Raw genomic sequence first — 16,024 nt, forward strand, 5'->3', positions numbered from 1 at the left:
TAATTTTATATTATTAAGATACATTTTAGCTAGATGATGATGGCACACACCCTTAATCCCAGGGCATGCACTGGAGGCAGAGGCAGACGGATCTCTGTGAGTTCGAGGCCAGCCAGGACAGGCTCCAAAACTACACAGAGGAACCCTGTCTCGAAAAACCAGTGGGGGCTGGAGAGATGGCTCAGCAGTTAAGAACCCTGACTGCTCTTCCAGAGGACTTGGGTTCAGTTCTCAGCACCCACGTGGCAGCTAACAACTGTCTCTAACGCCAAGATCTGACACCCTCACACAGACATACATGGGGACAAAATGTATGTCATGCAAATGAAATAAAAGTAAATTATTAAAAAATTATTTTTATTTATAAGTTTGTGGGTGTGGGCGTGTGGGCACCTGTATTTGCATGTGCACGGTGTTGTCCATGGAGGCCAGAAGAGGGCATCAGATTCCTTGGAGCCGGAGTTAAAGGAGTAGTGAAACCCTGCTGATGGGGTCCTGGGAACTCTGGTCCTCTGCAAGAAGAGCAACAACTCTTAACCATGGAGCCATGTCTCCGGTTCCCTGTTGCAGCAAACTCATGACACCCACTAAGCGCCAAGCCCTGTCTTAAAGATGGAAGATTCTTCAGTGAGGAAGTCACAGCCCCTTCCTCACAGAGTTTGCTGTTCGGTGGATGGAAGCACACAATGAATAGACAAAGGTGATAGTGACAGATTAGCCCAGTCTCAAAGAGAAACAGCCAGGTGGTGGCGCACGCCTTTAATCCCAGCACTAGGGAGGTGGAGACAGAAGTGATATGGCTGGGCAGAGAGAGGAGCTACCATTTTAGATGAGGTAATTATATCAATCAAGGTAAGTGAAGAAATCCAAAGACGGTAGAGCCCCAAATCCCCAGCCACCCTGTCTCATTCTACCACCTGATGCCTCATAGGCTGAGCTGAGCCTGCACTGCTGAGGGAAGCTGATAACTGCAGGGCAGGAGACAAGTGAGGCGCCACTGGAGGGCAGTGAGCTCCAGAGCAATCATGAGGAGCAAGATTTTTTCCATTTGCTTCCTGCTTACGGAAAATTGGGAACCCTTGACAATAACTAACAAACTTAGTAAAAAATTATATAGTAAAAAATTACCATCTTAACCCTCTTTCAGTACAACTTGGGACCATTAAAAGCAACCAGTGTGTGGCACAGCTCCCAAAGTCATCCACCTTGAGAGTGCTTAAGGTGGCCTCACTGTTCAGCTCACTTCCTTTCTGTCCTTCTTCCTCAGCTTCTTCATGAATTCTGTGATTACATGCACACACCACTACATCCAGTCTCCAACAGCCGAACCGTTTCCTTTTGTATGTGTGCAATGGAGTGCTGTGTATAAACCATTTATTGTGTGTGTGTATGTGTGTGTGTGTTCTCATGCCATGGCATGATGTACTGCTAACCTGTATTTCTTAATTGTACATTATATTTTAAAATGAGGTGCATAGGTACCTTTAACAATAAAAGACACAGCATAACAAAAATAGTCTTAAATTTGTATCAATATACAAAAATATCTTAAACAAGAGTAAAACAAATATAGAGTATGTTCCTTTTTCTATTTTTTGAGACAGGGTTTCTTTGTGTAGCTTTGGACCCTGTCCTGAATTCACTTTGTAGACCAGGCTGACCTCAGACTCATAGAGATCCACCTTTCTCTGCCTCACAAGTAGATTAAAGGTATGTACCACCACTGCCCAGCCCTTTGTTTTATGTTTGAGCAGGTAAAAGGCATCTGTCAACTCTGTTAGTCCACTTGGACTGTATAACCAAACCTCTATCCATGCCATATGAGAAAGGATGGCATGTAATAATAAGTCATGAGGACTCTGTAGCCAACAAGATTTATCACGTCTTATCCAGTTTCTGAGCTAGTTCCATGTCGAGGGATCGGCATATATGTTCCTTTCTTTCTTTCTTTCTTTCTTTCTTTCTTTCTTTCTTTCTTTCTTTCTTTCTTTCTACATGTCTCTCTCTTTCCCTCATTCTCTCTTTCTCTCTCTCCTCTCAAGCCTGGATTCCTCATTCCATCTATTCTTTCTACCCATCAGCCCTACCTATCCCTTTACTGCCTACCTATTGGCCATTGAGCTTTTATTAGACCAATCAGGTGCCTTAGGCAGGCAAGGTAAAATAGAAACACATCTTTAAATTTTAATTAAAAAAGAATAAAAAAAATGAAAAAAAAAGAAACACATCTTTACATAATTAAACAAACGCAGTATAAATGGTGTGGGAAGTCCTTTTGTATATGTATTGCTTTTATTGGTTAATGAATAAAGAAGCTGCTTTTGGCCAATGGCTTAAAAGAATATAGCCAGGCTGGAAAAGATAGAGAGTAGGCAGAGTCAGTGGGAAGCCATGTAGCCACCACAGGAGACAGATGCCTCCACTGGAGCCTGCTAAAACTTGGTCGGTAGGCCACAACCTCTGGTGATGCACTGATTAATGGAGATGGTTAGTTTAGGATATAAAAGCCAGCTAGATATATGCTTATGCTATTGACCAGACAGTATTGCAAATAATACAGTTTCTGTATGATTATTTCGGGTCTGAGCAGCCGGGAACAAATGAACAGCCTCTGCCAACACATAAACAAATGCAATACTCCTTTATATAGTTGAATTAATACCTGCAACATAAACAAATGTAACATACCTTTACATAGTTAAATATCCACAACAGTGGTGAATACCATCATTTGGGAGGCAGAGGTAAGCAGATCTCTGCTGCAGACAGACCTGTTCTACATAGGGAGTTCCAGGGCTATCAAGTGAGAACACATCTCTAAAAACAAGCAAACAAAACAACAAGGGACGACAATGGTAATAACAGACTGACTATATTCTTACTCTGCCCCCAAAGCACCGAACACCTAGCTGCAAGCATGTCTCACTTCACTCTCTCAAGCTCTCTGAGAGGCAAATACTTCCATTTTATGGACAGAGTGATGTTCAGACTGGTGACACCCTATGAGCTACGAGTGGCAGAACCAAGAGTCAAAGCTGGGTCCCCTCCCCTGGTTTCAGTTCTCAGTCTCCCGTCTGCCTCTCACTCCAATGGCACCTTCATCCCGTAGCAGACAGAGGATGCAAGATAATGGAACACTCCTTTTGTATTGGTTACTGTAGCTGTTTTTAAAAAACCCGAAAACAAAAAAACTCTTTACTCTTTGGGGAGCCCACCACCCAGCTTCCAAATAAATACACAGCTTAGTCTTTTTTATGAGAGCCCGGCCTTAGCTTGGTTTATTTCTTGCAAGTTTTTCTTAAATTATCCCATCTACTTTTTGCCTCTGGGCTTTTACCTTTCTCTATTTCTGTATATCTTTTCTTACCTTCTTATTTCATGTCTGGCTTGGCGGCTGCATGACTGGGCCCTGGGGTCCTCCTCTCCTCCATTTCTCAATCCTTATCTCCTCTTCCCGGATTTCTTCTCCTATTTATTCTAGAGCTGTGACTTTTTTGCCTGTATAAAACACCTGATAGTCTAATAAAAAACTGATTGGCCAATAGCGAGGCAGGAGCAAGGATAGGCAGGGCGGGCAGACAGAGAGAATAAATAGAAAGAAAGAACGGGGGCTGGAGAGATGGCTCAGAGGTTAAGAGCACTGGCTGCTCTTCCAAAGGTCCTGAGTTCAATTCCCAGCAACCACATGGTGGCTCACAACCATCTGTACTGGGATCTGGCGCTCTCCTTTGGCGTGCAGACATACATCGAAGCAGAATGTTGTATACATAATAAATAAATAAATAAATCTTTAAAAGAAAGAAAGAAAGAAAGAACAGCAAGAGAACAAGGAGAGGAGGACATCAGGGCCAGCCACCCAGCTACACAGCAAACCATGGAGAAAGAAGAAAAAAAGAAGGTATACAGAAATAGAGAAAGATAAAAGCCCAGAGGCAAAAGGTATTTGGGATAATTTAAGAAAAGCTGGCAAGAAACAAGTCAAATTAAGGCCAGGCATTCCTAACTAAGAATAAGCCTCCATGTGTGATTTATCTGGGAACTGGGTGGCGGACCCCCAAAAGGTCAAAAGAGTAAAAAAGTCACACAACACTGGGAAGCAGAGAGCAATGGATGGTGGCATTGAGCTAGCTTTCTCCTTTGTATGATTCAGGACCCCATGCATGTCCTGGCTCAAGTTTGGTCCCACTTGCAAGGGCATTTGGTACCCTATCTTGTCATGACCTCCAAAAATTCATTTATCTCACTATGATAACATCAGAATCCTTAAATCCCCTCCCCACCCTCAGTGAGGGTGCTCCCCAACACATGTGCACACGCATGCACACGCGCACACACACAAGTACTGTAGTGCATACAAAGCTCTTCACACATAATGAGCACCATTTGTTTGTGGCTATTATTAGTCTCTGCTCGTAAATACTGACCCAGTAAAGCACTGAGGGGGAGCTCGGGGATATGATATGGAAAAAGAAACACACAGTACAATCACGTATAGCATACTTAGCTCTATGTCCCTAGTCTCCAGCACAGGGAGTGTCAGAATAGATGTTGTCCTAGTCACTATTATATTGTTGTGAAGAGATCTCATGACTATGGCAACTCATAAAAGCAAGGCATTTAATTGGAGGCTTACTTACAGTTTCAGAAGTTAGATCATTATCATCATGGTGCAGAACATGGCAGAACACATGGTGCTGGAGCAGGTACTGAGAACTTTATATACTGATCCCCAGGTAGGCAGGCAGGCAGAGAGATTGGGTCTAGCATGTGCTTTTGAAACCTCAAAGCCCACCCCCAATGTCACACTTTCTCCAACAAAGCAACATCTACTCTACTTAGGCCACACCTCCTAATCCTTTTCAGATGGTGCCACTCCCAAATGGCTAAGCCTATATGAGCCTATAGGGGCCATTCTTTTTTTTTTTTTTTTGGTTTTTCGAGACAGGGTTTCTCTGTGGTTTTGGAGCCTGTCCTGGAACTAGCTCTGTAGACCAGGCTGGTCTCGAACTCACAGAGATCCACCTGCCTCTGCCTCCCAAGTGCTGGGATTAAAGGCGTGCGCCACCACCGCCCGGCTATAGGGGCCATTCTTATTCAGCCACCACAGATGCTCAAGATGCGAAGGCATTTTTGTGCAATGGTCTCTGATGAGGCTCTGAGAGAGATGGTTCTCTCAGTACCACACAGCAAATGGGCAAGCACATGGCAAGCCACGAAGCCGATCAAAAGACGACTCCCGAAGGGGATGCCACTGACAAACGCTGCCCACCACAGGAGCTAAACAGGGATGGAGCATAAGAGAGGCTGCGTCATGGACTCCTTCCTCCTCCTTCCCATCCTGAGTCTCATCTCAAGGTAAGAGCAACTCATCCTTAATCTGGGGTGGAGAAAGAGTGAGGATGGTGGGCTCTGAGAGGAACAGGAAGTGAGACTAGGAGACTCTCAGGTAGCAAGGACTTGCCAGGAAATGTCAGTGAGAGATGGGGCTCAGTGATGACAGCTGCTGAGACCAAGGCCGTGCATAGATTAGAGGCCCTGAGAGGATCTCAAAATCCGTAGCTTTTCTTGTTTTGAGACAGGGTCTTGCTGTATAAGCCATATTGAAGGTTCTCCTCCCTCGCCTTCATTGTTGATATGTACCTTCAGGCTGGCTTAACAGGTAGTGTTTGTTGCTGGTTTTAAAGATACAGTCTCATGTAGCCCAGGCTGGCCTATAACTAGGTATATAACTAAGGATGCCCCTGAACTTTTGATCCTCCTGCCTCCACCCCTGGAGTGCTGGGATCACAGGCATGTGCTACCATGCTGGATTTATAAATTACTGGGGTAGAACCCATGGTTTGTGTATGTTTCATGTAAGCTACATTCTTGGGCCCGGATGTTGGTGTTCTGTATGGATTAGGGGCACCTGGAGATTCCGAATAGAAACCCCGAGGAGGGTCTGAAGATACAGTAGGGAGACAGAGGCTCATGGGAAAACCGGTCTTCCGTGAGAGGAGTCTGGCCTGAGGAATGATGGGAGTGTGGCTGAGAAGTCTGAACACCCCGAAGATGCCCAAGGAGATGCACATATAGAGGCCCTCGGAAGGAAGAGAAGGGAACGAGGGAAAGGACAAGGTTTGGGGATCTGCCTAGGATTACAGTCTGCAGAGCTGACCTCTGGGTTCGGACCCCTCCCCCGCAACTCCCCCTTCCCCCCCCCATCACCTCCTCCCATCCCACTCCACCCCCGCCCGGGATTGCTGCGCCTGCGCGCAGCAAACTCGCTTTGCTCTGCTCCAGCTCCGACAGCTTCTGCTGGCTCCGGAGATTCAGACCCAGAGGTGAGCTCAGCCCCTGCTCCAGGTAGCTCGACCCCTACCCGGCTGGCTCCCCTGCTCCTAGGAGCGCTACCCCACTCCCACTCCCCTTCATGATTGTGTCCGGCTACAATTGTGTCTGGCCGGGGGAAGTGGAGGTGATAGAGAGCCCCTTGGCACTGTGGGCCTTGACACCCCAGGTTTCATAGACTAGGCAGAGGCTTCAAAGGATGAGTTCCCCGCCCCTCTCCAACAACCTATTCCCATTCCGCTGTGCCTCAGTTTCCCCCTGGGAAAGTACGCAGTTTATTTCGCCCCAAAGGGTGATCAGGTCAGGGATCAGAGCTGGTGTTTCTGATTTCCCCGTAGCCTCCTCCCAAGGAGGGTTTTCCAACCGCGCTGGGGTGGGCGTGCCTAAGGACAGATTCAGGGCGTCCTCCAGCCCACGGGTCTCCTTCGAGACCCGTCCCCGCCGCTACAGAACTCCTTGCCCCGACCCACGCAGCCTCTTCCTCTTCCTACTCGCTTCTCATCACGTCTCTCCCTTTGCAGGTTAGGAACACACTCCTGGATGTTTCCATGGCAACCCCAGGGCTCTTCAGCATCCTGTCGCTCTCTGTCCTTTCCCCACACACCCCCACCCCACTCTAAGATGGGAGGGGGGAGGCTCATTCAAGGTCACCTTCCTTCTTCAGTATCAGCAGGAAGAACCGATCCTTTGCATTTGGAGGCCGTGCCAGTGTGAAATACAGGGGAGGGGCTGACTCTGGCCCCTTGTCCTGTGTCCCTCCCCGCCCCTTCCGGGCCTCGACTTTCCACTTGGGTTGAGTCACCTACTGTCCTCCAGCCCCATTCATTTTCCTCACCAGCGTCTCCATCCTCGCATCCGGTGTTCTCTGCTCTGGTCAGGCCTCCGCCCCCACCTTCTCCTCAGAGTCCCCGCAGTCTGCTTGTCTAGACCTCATTTGCTGCACCTTGGCGTCTACCACTTATCATTCTCTGGCTTTTGCTTTTTATTCCTTCCTTTATTTTCTTCCTTCCCTTGAACTGTGGGGAGAGTGGAGAGCCACAATCCAGTCAGCACCCGTATGCACCAAAAGCACCGTGTGTGTGTGTGTGTGTGTGTGTGTGTGTGTGTCTATGAAGGGATCCTGGGGTCACACTGGTTGAGGTTGTAAAGGGTCTTAGATCCCCTTACTGTTCAGAACAAGTGCACTGATTTTGTTTGAAGCTGTACGGGGAACTGAGGAAGGTGGGAAAGAAGAAGCAGAAAGTCCAGGCCTTCCCAGCACTTTGATGAACACAGGTCCCTTCTATCCCCCCAGATCTGAGTTTCCTTTTGTGGGTTCCTAAATGGCCTTTCCTGGAAATCTGATAGTCAAAAAGACTGAGAGGCCTTAATCCTGGGGGGCCCTGAGTCTCACTTTCTGTGGACTCAGAATTCCTTGAGACTTGTATGCTATGACAGTCGGCCCTAGGTTTTCAGGACCATGCAGCTTGAGGCCTCCACCCACTGGACAAGAATCATCTATGAAAATTACCCCGAAAAGAGTCCTGAAAGACAGGGCACATGAAAACTTCTCTCTCAAAAGCATGGAAGGGAAGGAAATAATAACAGAAAGCACAGTAATGGGGGCTGTTCATATGGCTCAGGGGGTAAGATACATGCTGCTGCCAAGCTAACGGCCAGAGTTCAAGTCCCAGGACTTACAGGGTAAAAGGGGAACTGACTCCTGCAAGTCTTCCTCTGACCTCCACACATGTTCACATGCACGCACATGTACATCACACACATCTGAATAAATAAATTTATTTTATGTATTAATAAAGAAATTTTAAGAAGAAAATACCAAAATAATCACATCAGTCCCTTGAATGAAACAGTTGTCATTATTAGCCCTATTTTGCGAACAAAGAAGGCCAGAGAGGTCAGTACACATGGCTAAAGTCACATCAAGGAAGTGTAGGTCTGGGTCTCAGCCCAGCTCTCTGGTTCCAGAGCCACATTCCAGCTGCTGGATGGTCTGTGGAGAAAACAGGCAGATGGACAGATGGCTGCCAGGCATAAGGCTGAAAACCACTGGCTGCTGCATGAAGGACTTAGGGAAAGACAGGGGAAGCTGACCGGCTTAGGTGCACTGCCAGGGGAGCTGTCCAGTGATGGTGAGGAGTGGTGAATGGGCCTCTCCTGGTGAGAGGGTTGCCATGGCAACTCCTGCTGATCTTCCCCCCACCCCTGTCACTGTACTTGTGCCCACAGGGACTCAAGATGAGCTGCAGTCGCTCGTGTGTCTGTAGCCATGGCACCAGTGTGGAGGAAAGTACGTGGTATGGAATCGAAGCCTACCCCAGTCTCTTCTACAGGGAAAGCGATAACCCAGAAGGACCCCTCGTCCAGTATACCTACAGCCCTTGGCCCCCATTGTGTTGGAAGGTAAGGCTGAAGAAATGACTCTTGTGGCTTTGGGGAGGACGGGGGACTGGATGAGGCCCAGAGTGTGGGTAGAAGAGAGACGATGGGGTGGTCGGGAGTGACATGCTCAAGCGACAGAAAATACAGTGCAGATAGATTTCAATAACAAAGCTCATTTTCTGGAAGAGAGAGAGGTTGGATACCTTCTGGCAACGCTGGATCCAGCAAAGGACCGAGGAGTTTTCCAGCTTTTTCTTAGTCCTCCAGCTCCCCATGTTCTCAGCCCACACAGCCCACCAGCCTCACGCTCTTCTGTGGTGCCCCTCGCATGCTGGCCGCAGTGCTGACTCTTGGACATTGTTATCAGAGGCTGGAGAAATGGCCCAGCAGTTAGAGCACTGACTGTTCTTACAGAGGCCCCACATGGTGACTCACAGTCATCAGTACCTCCAGCTGCAGGGAATTCAGTGCCCTCTTTGATCTCCACAGGCACCAGGCACGTGTGTGGTGCACAGACATAGTCAAGTACACACTCATACAAGCAGACTGAATACATCTAAACACTTTGACAGAACGTGTGTGTGTGTGTGTTTGTGTGTGTGTGTAGTGCTTTGTGTGCAAATGCAGGTGTGCATGTGGAGGCAAGAGTGCAACTTCACAGCCTTTCTTGTAGGTTCCAGGCCTCGATGACTCGGGTCATCAGTGAAGCCCTAGGTTTGATCCCCAGGACTTCATGAACTGGGTGTACTGGTGCCCAACTTTGATCCTAGCCCTAGGAAGGTAGGAGCAGGGGGACTAGAGTTTCAAGGTCACCCTTGGCTATATAACAAATTTGAGGCAGCCTGAACTACATCTGTCTAGAAAGAAAGATCAAGCTAAAATAGCCAGAAACTCACTGAAGGCCTCCCTGGGATGCATAATAAAGCTGTGACCCATACCTTGGGAGGCTGAGGGAGGAGGCTCATAAGTTCAAGGCCAGCCTGAGATAGAAATAGTGTGTTATACGCCAGCCTAGGCAACCAAGTGAGACCTGACTGGAAATACATAGATTAATTAATAATTAATAAACCAATGATTGAAATGAAGAAGGAATGAGAGCATTTTGTTCCTAGAAGTCTGACTGTTTGGGCCGCTTGCCAGCTCTGTGCTGATTACCATGGTTTTGGAGAGGAAACCCAGTGGCAGGAAGTGGAGTTCATCTCTCCTACGTCTCACCACGGTTCCCCACTGTGGGGTACCACTGACATCATCTCATGTACGTCTCATCGCGGTTCCCCACTGTGGGGTACCACTGACAGGCCGCGGAGAGATGCGAGAAACAGACAACTGGTGTTTGTACAGCTAAGGTGTCAGTCGGTGCCTGCGATGGGCCCAGCTCATCACTAGATACTGTAGAGAAGCTGAAGCAGAGGGTTCCTCGTTCTGCTCCCAAGGGCTTCCTCTACCGTTAGAGGTGCTAACCTGTGGAGAGAGACCAGCCTCAGATCAGGTGTGTAGAGATGCCAGGACAGGTAATGGCCTCGGAACCTGGGATGACCAGAGAAGACTTCTGAACAAAGTGTTTCAGGCAGGACTTAGTCAGCAGAGGCAGGAGAGCATGTGTGTGAGGGTGTGAGTGTGTGAGTGTGTGCGTGTGTGAGTGTGTGTGTGTGTGTTGAGGGTGTGTGCATGTGTGTGCGCGTGCATGTGTGTGTGTGTGATGAGGGACTGCACTTAAACATTCTAACTCTGAGCCACACCACAAGTCCTCATTTTACTTTTTATTTTCAGGCAGTTTCCACTAGGCTAGCCTTGAACTCACTCTGTAGCTCAGGCTGGCCTCACAATCACCATCTTCTTACTTAAGTCTCCTGATAGCTAGGAGACATGCCCAACCTTTGCTCTCAGATGGTTCAGTTCAGTAAACAGGCAGACGTCACTCATTTAATAACCAAAGTCCATGTCCAAATGTGTTCAGAGGTGGCTCCAGTGAAGGACTAATTAGCCCTGGGCTGTGTAAAGAGAAAACACCTGCCCAAACTGGAGTGTCCTAGACGCATCTCAGAGGAGGGATGGCTTGAAATAAGACTTGAGGATATCTGAGCATCAGCCTAGCAAAGAGATGGAGGGTGGAAAAGATCATGGGGTAAGATGGGTACCAAATAGAGCTGAGGATATAGCTCAGGCAGTAAAGTGCTTGCCCTGCAAACATGAGGACGTGGGTGAATCCCCAGTACCCATGTGAAAATGCCAGGTAGAGTTGGGTATGGCAGTGCTTGCCTTTAATCCCAGCACTTACGAGACAGGTGGAACTTCGCGAGTTCGAAGCCAGCCTTGGCTATATAGCGAGTTCCAGAACAGCCAAAGCTACCTAGAGAGATCATGTCTCAAAATAAAGAAATGTTTTTAAAAAAATTATTCTAATCCTATTGCTGGAGAGACAGACAAGAGGATCTCTGGGACTTGCTGGCCACTGAGCCTAGTCTAATTAACCAGTTCCATTTCCTGGAGAGAGATCTTATTTCAAAACCTAAACAGCTCCTAAGAAACAATACCAGAGGTTGACCCCTCACCTTTACATGTGCCATTGCAACCCCTCTGTACAACACACACACATGTACACACATGCACACATACATGCACATACATTATATGGGGCCCAGATAATGATGGACAGAACTCAAGGTTGGCTTTGCCATTGAGGGAAAACATTACCAGAGTGGATATGGTCATACACACCTGCAATTCTAGGACTTAGAAGACAGGCTCAAGGCCATCTTGGGCTATATAGACAGTTCTCGGCTATTCTGGTCATGACCTTTGTCTCAAACTGAAATTCAAAAGGGGTTGAATCTGTAGCTCAGTAGCAGAGTGCTTGCCCCTAACATGTTCAAAGTCCTGGTCTCTGCCCCCAGCATTGTCAGTCCTATGGGGATGTTTTGTGATGCCTATTTCATGGTCCTATGATCCTGGACCCCTGCTGAGCCTGGATGCTTGCTGTTGTCTGCTCTCCTCAGGTGACCGTGTCCGTGGCGTCCCTGCTTCTCCTGCTCGGTGTGGCAGCCCTGACCACTGGCTATGCAGTGCCCCCCAAACTAGAGCTGGTCAACGTCAGTCGGTTCTCATCTTTGGATGATCCAATAGCCGACTATAACCAAGCGCTGATCACCTGCCGTGTGGCAGGAGCGACGCTGTGCGGGACAGCGGGGATCCTGCTGGCTGTCTGCCTCTTCTTGGCCACCTCCAGTTGGCTGAACCAGGACATCAAGGCGGAGCCCTTGGTCACCGAAGCTGACAGCCCTGTAGAGGTCTTCAGAGATGAGCCCGAGCAGCTGTCCCCTGGCTTCCATGATGTCAGCAATCAGTCTTGGTTCTTGACTCCCACCAGTCCTTTGGGGCAATGTTCTGTGCAGACCAGCCAGCCCCAAAAGGACTCCTAAGTCTGCAGGCTAGAGAAGGCAGACACTTCCCCCCGGTCCTCCTCGCCCATCACCCTTCTTCCGCGCTTTAGTGCCGATCTCTCCAGAACCCTCATAGCCCTCTCGCACCCCCCAGTAAGTCTCATGCTCCAATCTCACTTCTGCTCAAGACAGGTAAACTCAACTGAGAACGCCCGTCTAGGCTGGTGAAATGGCCCAGTGAGTGAAGGCCTTCCTGGCAAGACTGACAACCTGAGTTCCATATCTGGGACTTACAAGGTGGAAGAGGCCTGGCTTCCTCTGGTTGTCCTTTGACTCCCCCTCCCCTGCCACACACACACACACACACACACACATCACACACTCACAAAGAAAAGTAATGAAAAATATAAAGTTCAGGGATTAGGAAGAGTGGGACATCTTTACCCCTCAAAGTCCATCCCCTAAACAGCAATGCCCACTGGGCCTGATTCTGACCCTCCTAATAAGTGTGCCCTCCTAGAAGCCCCATCCCCTTCTTCCTATGGACCGTCCGGCCAGAAAGATTTCCTTTTGTAGGACAGTAGAGGGCGCTCCAGGACAACAGAGGAACCTGTGGCAGACCAGCTGGCCTTTAGGGCTTTCTACGGACAGGAAGAGGATTCAGACAAATCCCTACCACCTTTGTGCCCTGCGGGATGTACCCTCCCTGCTTCTCACCTCCTCCATCTTGCCTCACCTTTCAATAAACAGTTCAGATGAACACTGCCTTTGCCTCTTTTCTCCTAGATCACTAGAATATGGGGAACCAGAGAGAGAAATGGTTCCTAGCCAAGATTACTGTATGCCTAAGTTCTTGATTCTCATTTGCTCCCCAGGACAACCCTTTAAGAAAAAGATTATTAGGGCTGGAGAGGTGGCTCAGAGGTTAAGAGTATTGCCTGCTCTTCCAAAGGTCCTGAGTTCAATTCCCAGCAACCACATGGTGGCTCACAACCATCTGTAATGGGGTCTGGTGCCCTCTTCCGGCCTGCAGGGATACACACAGACAGAATATTGTATACATAATAAATAATTTTTTTTAAAAAAAAAAGAAAGAAAAAGATTATTAAACTGTGGTGACTCAAGTCTTTAATCCCAGCACTCAGGAGACAGAGGCAGCTCTGAGTTTGAGGTCAGCCTGGTCACACAGAGAGTTCCAGGACAGTGAAGCTACATAGAGAGACCCTGTCTGTTAAAAAGAAGAGAGAGAAGAAAAAGAAAAAAAAAGATTGTTGTGTCCATGAGTAGATAACTAATGGTCAGAGATGAGAAGTCAGGTGTCTAAGACCTCCCCAGTGTTTGCTCTGGCTTTACTGGTTCATTGCTCCAGTTGGCTCTCCTTTCTGTCCTTGGGGTGGGAAGGATATCAATGGTTCATCCCTGAGAGGATGTGGGGAGGAGGGGCCAGAAGCCAAAAGGGGCTCTTTTGCAGGACCCTAAGAACAAGGCACTACGGTAGCATATTCCTGGAAACTTAGCTCTGGGGAGGTTGAGGCAGGAAGACAGAGACGGTGCAAGTTCAAGGCCAATATGGGCAACCTAGCAAGAAACACACACACATACACACACACACACCTATACACACACACATATACACACACACATACACACAGACACACACACATATACACACACAGACACACACACATATACACACACAGACACATATACACATACACGCACAGATACATATACACAGACGCATATACACACACACAGACACATATACACATACACACAGACACACATATACACACACACAGACACACATATACACACACACAGACACACATATACACACACATATACACACACAGACACACACACATACACACACACACACACACACAGAGAGAGAGAGAGAGAGAGAGAGAGAGAGAGAGAGAGAGAGAGAGAGAAGAGACCACTCTCCGTGAAGGACAAGAGCAAGGCCAGGTCCCATCCTCTGTGTTTTACAGACAAGAATTTAATATCCCTGACACAAGCCAGCACGATATGAGAAGCTGTCACTCTGAAACCTGGCTCCTGACTCCAGTCGTGTTTTCAAGTGCATTAACCACAGAGTGGATTTCATACCAACCATCCCACTGTCTTGTTCATTGCTCCACCCAACCCCACTCAACGCCTCTGCTGCCTCTGTTACAGAGAGAAGATTCAGGTGCTCTGCCAAGCCTTGGAGTCATTCCTGACTCCTTCCTTGCCTCATACCTCAAACCCAGTGTAACTCAGCCTTGGACACAGATCCTATCCCCTGCCATGTCCTGGGCCAAGGCAGCTCCGTGACCTGGACCACCACCATGTCTCTCTTTCCCTCGGTTACAGCAGCAGCTGCTACCTGGTGTCTGGACCCCATCTTTGCGTACACATCCCACTTCCCAAGTCTATGCGTACACATCCCACTTCCCAAGTCTAATTTCCGCACTGCAGCCAGATAGGCACTTAGGCCAAGTTCCACCAAACTCAGAGTCCTCCACTTGTTCTGTCCTTAGCCAGTCACACCAGTCCTCTGTGACCCCAACACTAGTCTGGGCTCCAGGATTCCGGTCCTTCCTAGCTGCTTCAGCTGCTGCCTGTCCCTCTCCAGTTAGTGAGGTCAGTTCTCTGGCGTCCTTCAAGACGGCCAGGTATGGTGGTATATAGTGAGACCCAGCCTCAAAAACCAGAAAAGACTGTGCACCTTGCTGAAAATGTGCCCCATTTCTCTGGTCTTTGTACCGCTGTTTTTCTGTTGGCTTAGTGACCACACCTCTATCTACTGATAATTTAACTACCGTCTGTGCCCTGCACCCTGTGGCCCCCACGGCAGCACCCTACTGCTCAGACTGCAGCCTGGCTGGATTTCCAGTCCCACCAGCACCAGCTCGGCTGCCAAATGTAGATTTTTAACTGAGTCTCTATCGTTCTATTTACCAGTAAAGACTCAAGAGTCAGATGTTGGGGTGAAAACCTACTAGGTCAGCGAAGTTGAGAAGCAACCAGTTGACCTTCCTATTAGCTGGAGACCCAGCAAGCAAAGACAAGTCTCTCCACTTGTCCCCCAAAAAAAGTCAGGGACTCTCTAAGTCCCTCCCTACTTCTTTCTGTGTGTCCCTCTATCCATCTTCCTGGAGCCTCCATACTCTCTACAGCTTATTCTTGTCAACCAGTCACTGGCTCAGCCCCTTGATCCAAGGTTAATTTTATTAACACAATTTTGTGTGATCAAATATCCTGCAACATTATACAACCTGGATTTTAGTTTGCTTTTCTGTAGGACTGACCACCTTTCTTTTTAAAAATATTTCGATACTGGATCTAACTATCTAACTGATGTGTCCCTGGCTGTCTTGGAACTCACTATATAGACCAGGCTGGCCTCAAACTCAGAGATCCACCTGCCTCTGCCTCCCAAGTGCTGGGATTAAAGGAGTGGCTACCATGCCTGGCTACTAATCACCTTTCGATACACTGTAACCTATCTGTGTTCTATCATTGTTTATTGCCTGCCTCCTTGTGAGCGCCATAGGCTCAAGGATCTCTATCCAAATGGCTCCAACAGTACCTGACCCACGGAAGCTCAGTAAGAAGACGGTGAATAAACCAGTCTGTAGCGCCTGAGAGGCCGACAGGCAGATTGTAAGTTTGAGACCAGGCTAGACCCCTTCCCCCAAAGGAAAACACCATCAGTCTGAGTTTTATAGATGTGGTCACTGAAGCTTGAAGAGACCTTCAAGCAACTTGCTCAAAGACGCTCAGATAATGGGTGGCAGGTGTGGATTTCAGAGCCACGGGCCAGACCCTTCTGCGATGCGTGAGGATGCAGAGCTGGGGAAGCAGCCTGAAGTACCAACCAGCGTCGGTCTTTGTTGCTAGGTGGGAAGGTGAGCATGGTATTAACAGGTCATTTTATTTTT

The 16,024-nt window shown here is 48.2% G+C and overlaps 1 protein-coding gene across 1 annotated transcript; it reads left to right on the forward strand.

Annotated features, from left to right (window-relative positions):
* The first annotated feature begins 6,185 nt into the window (after nt 1-6,185).
* Nrsn2 (neurensin 2) lies at nt 6,186-12,846 on the forward strand. The gene is made up of 3 exons (XM_057781533.1): nt 6,186-6,323; nt 8,560-8,733; nt 11,709-12,846. Exons 2-3 carry the CDS (start codon nt 8,569-8,571, stop codon nt 12,129-12,131), a joined length of 588 nt encoding a protein of 195 aa, XP_057637516.1. The 5' UTR covers nt 6,186-6,323; nt 8,560-8,568; the 3' UTR covers nt 12,132-12,846.
* The last annotated feature ends 3,178 nt before the right edge of the window (nt 12,847-16,024 follow it).

This window comes from Chionomys nivalis, chromosome 9 (genome assembly GCF_950005125.1).
Source record: "Chionomys nivalis chromosome 9, mChiNiv1.1, whole genome shotgun sequence".
Lineage (NCBI taxonomy): Eukaryota > Metazoa > Chordata > Mammalia > Rodentia > Cricetidae > Chionomys > Chionomys nivalis.

Coding starts and splice junctions, on each gene's coding strand:
- Nrsn2 (XM_057781533.1), top strand. CDS start 8,569: ATGAGCTGCAGTCGCTCGTGTGTCTGTAGCCATGGCACCAGTGTGGAG. Junction 8,734..11,708: donor GGCCCCCATTGTGTTGGAAG/GTAAGGCTGAAG, acceptor TGCTCTCCTCAG/GTGACCGTGTCCGTGGCGTC.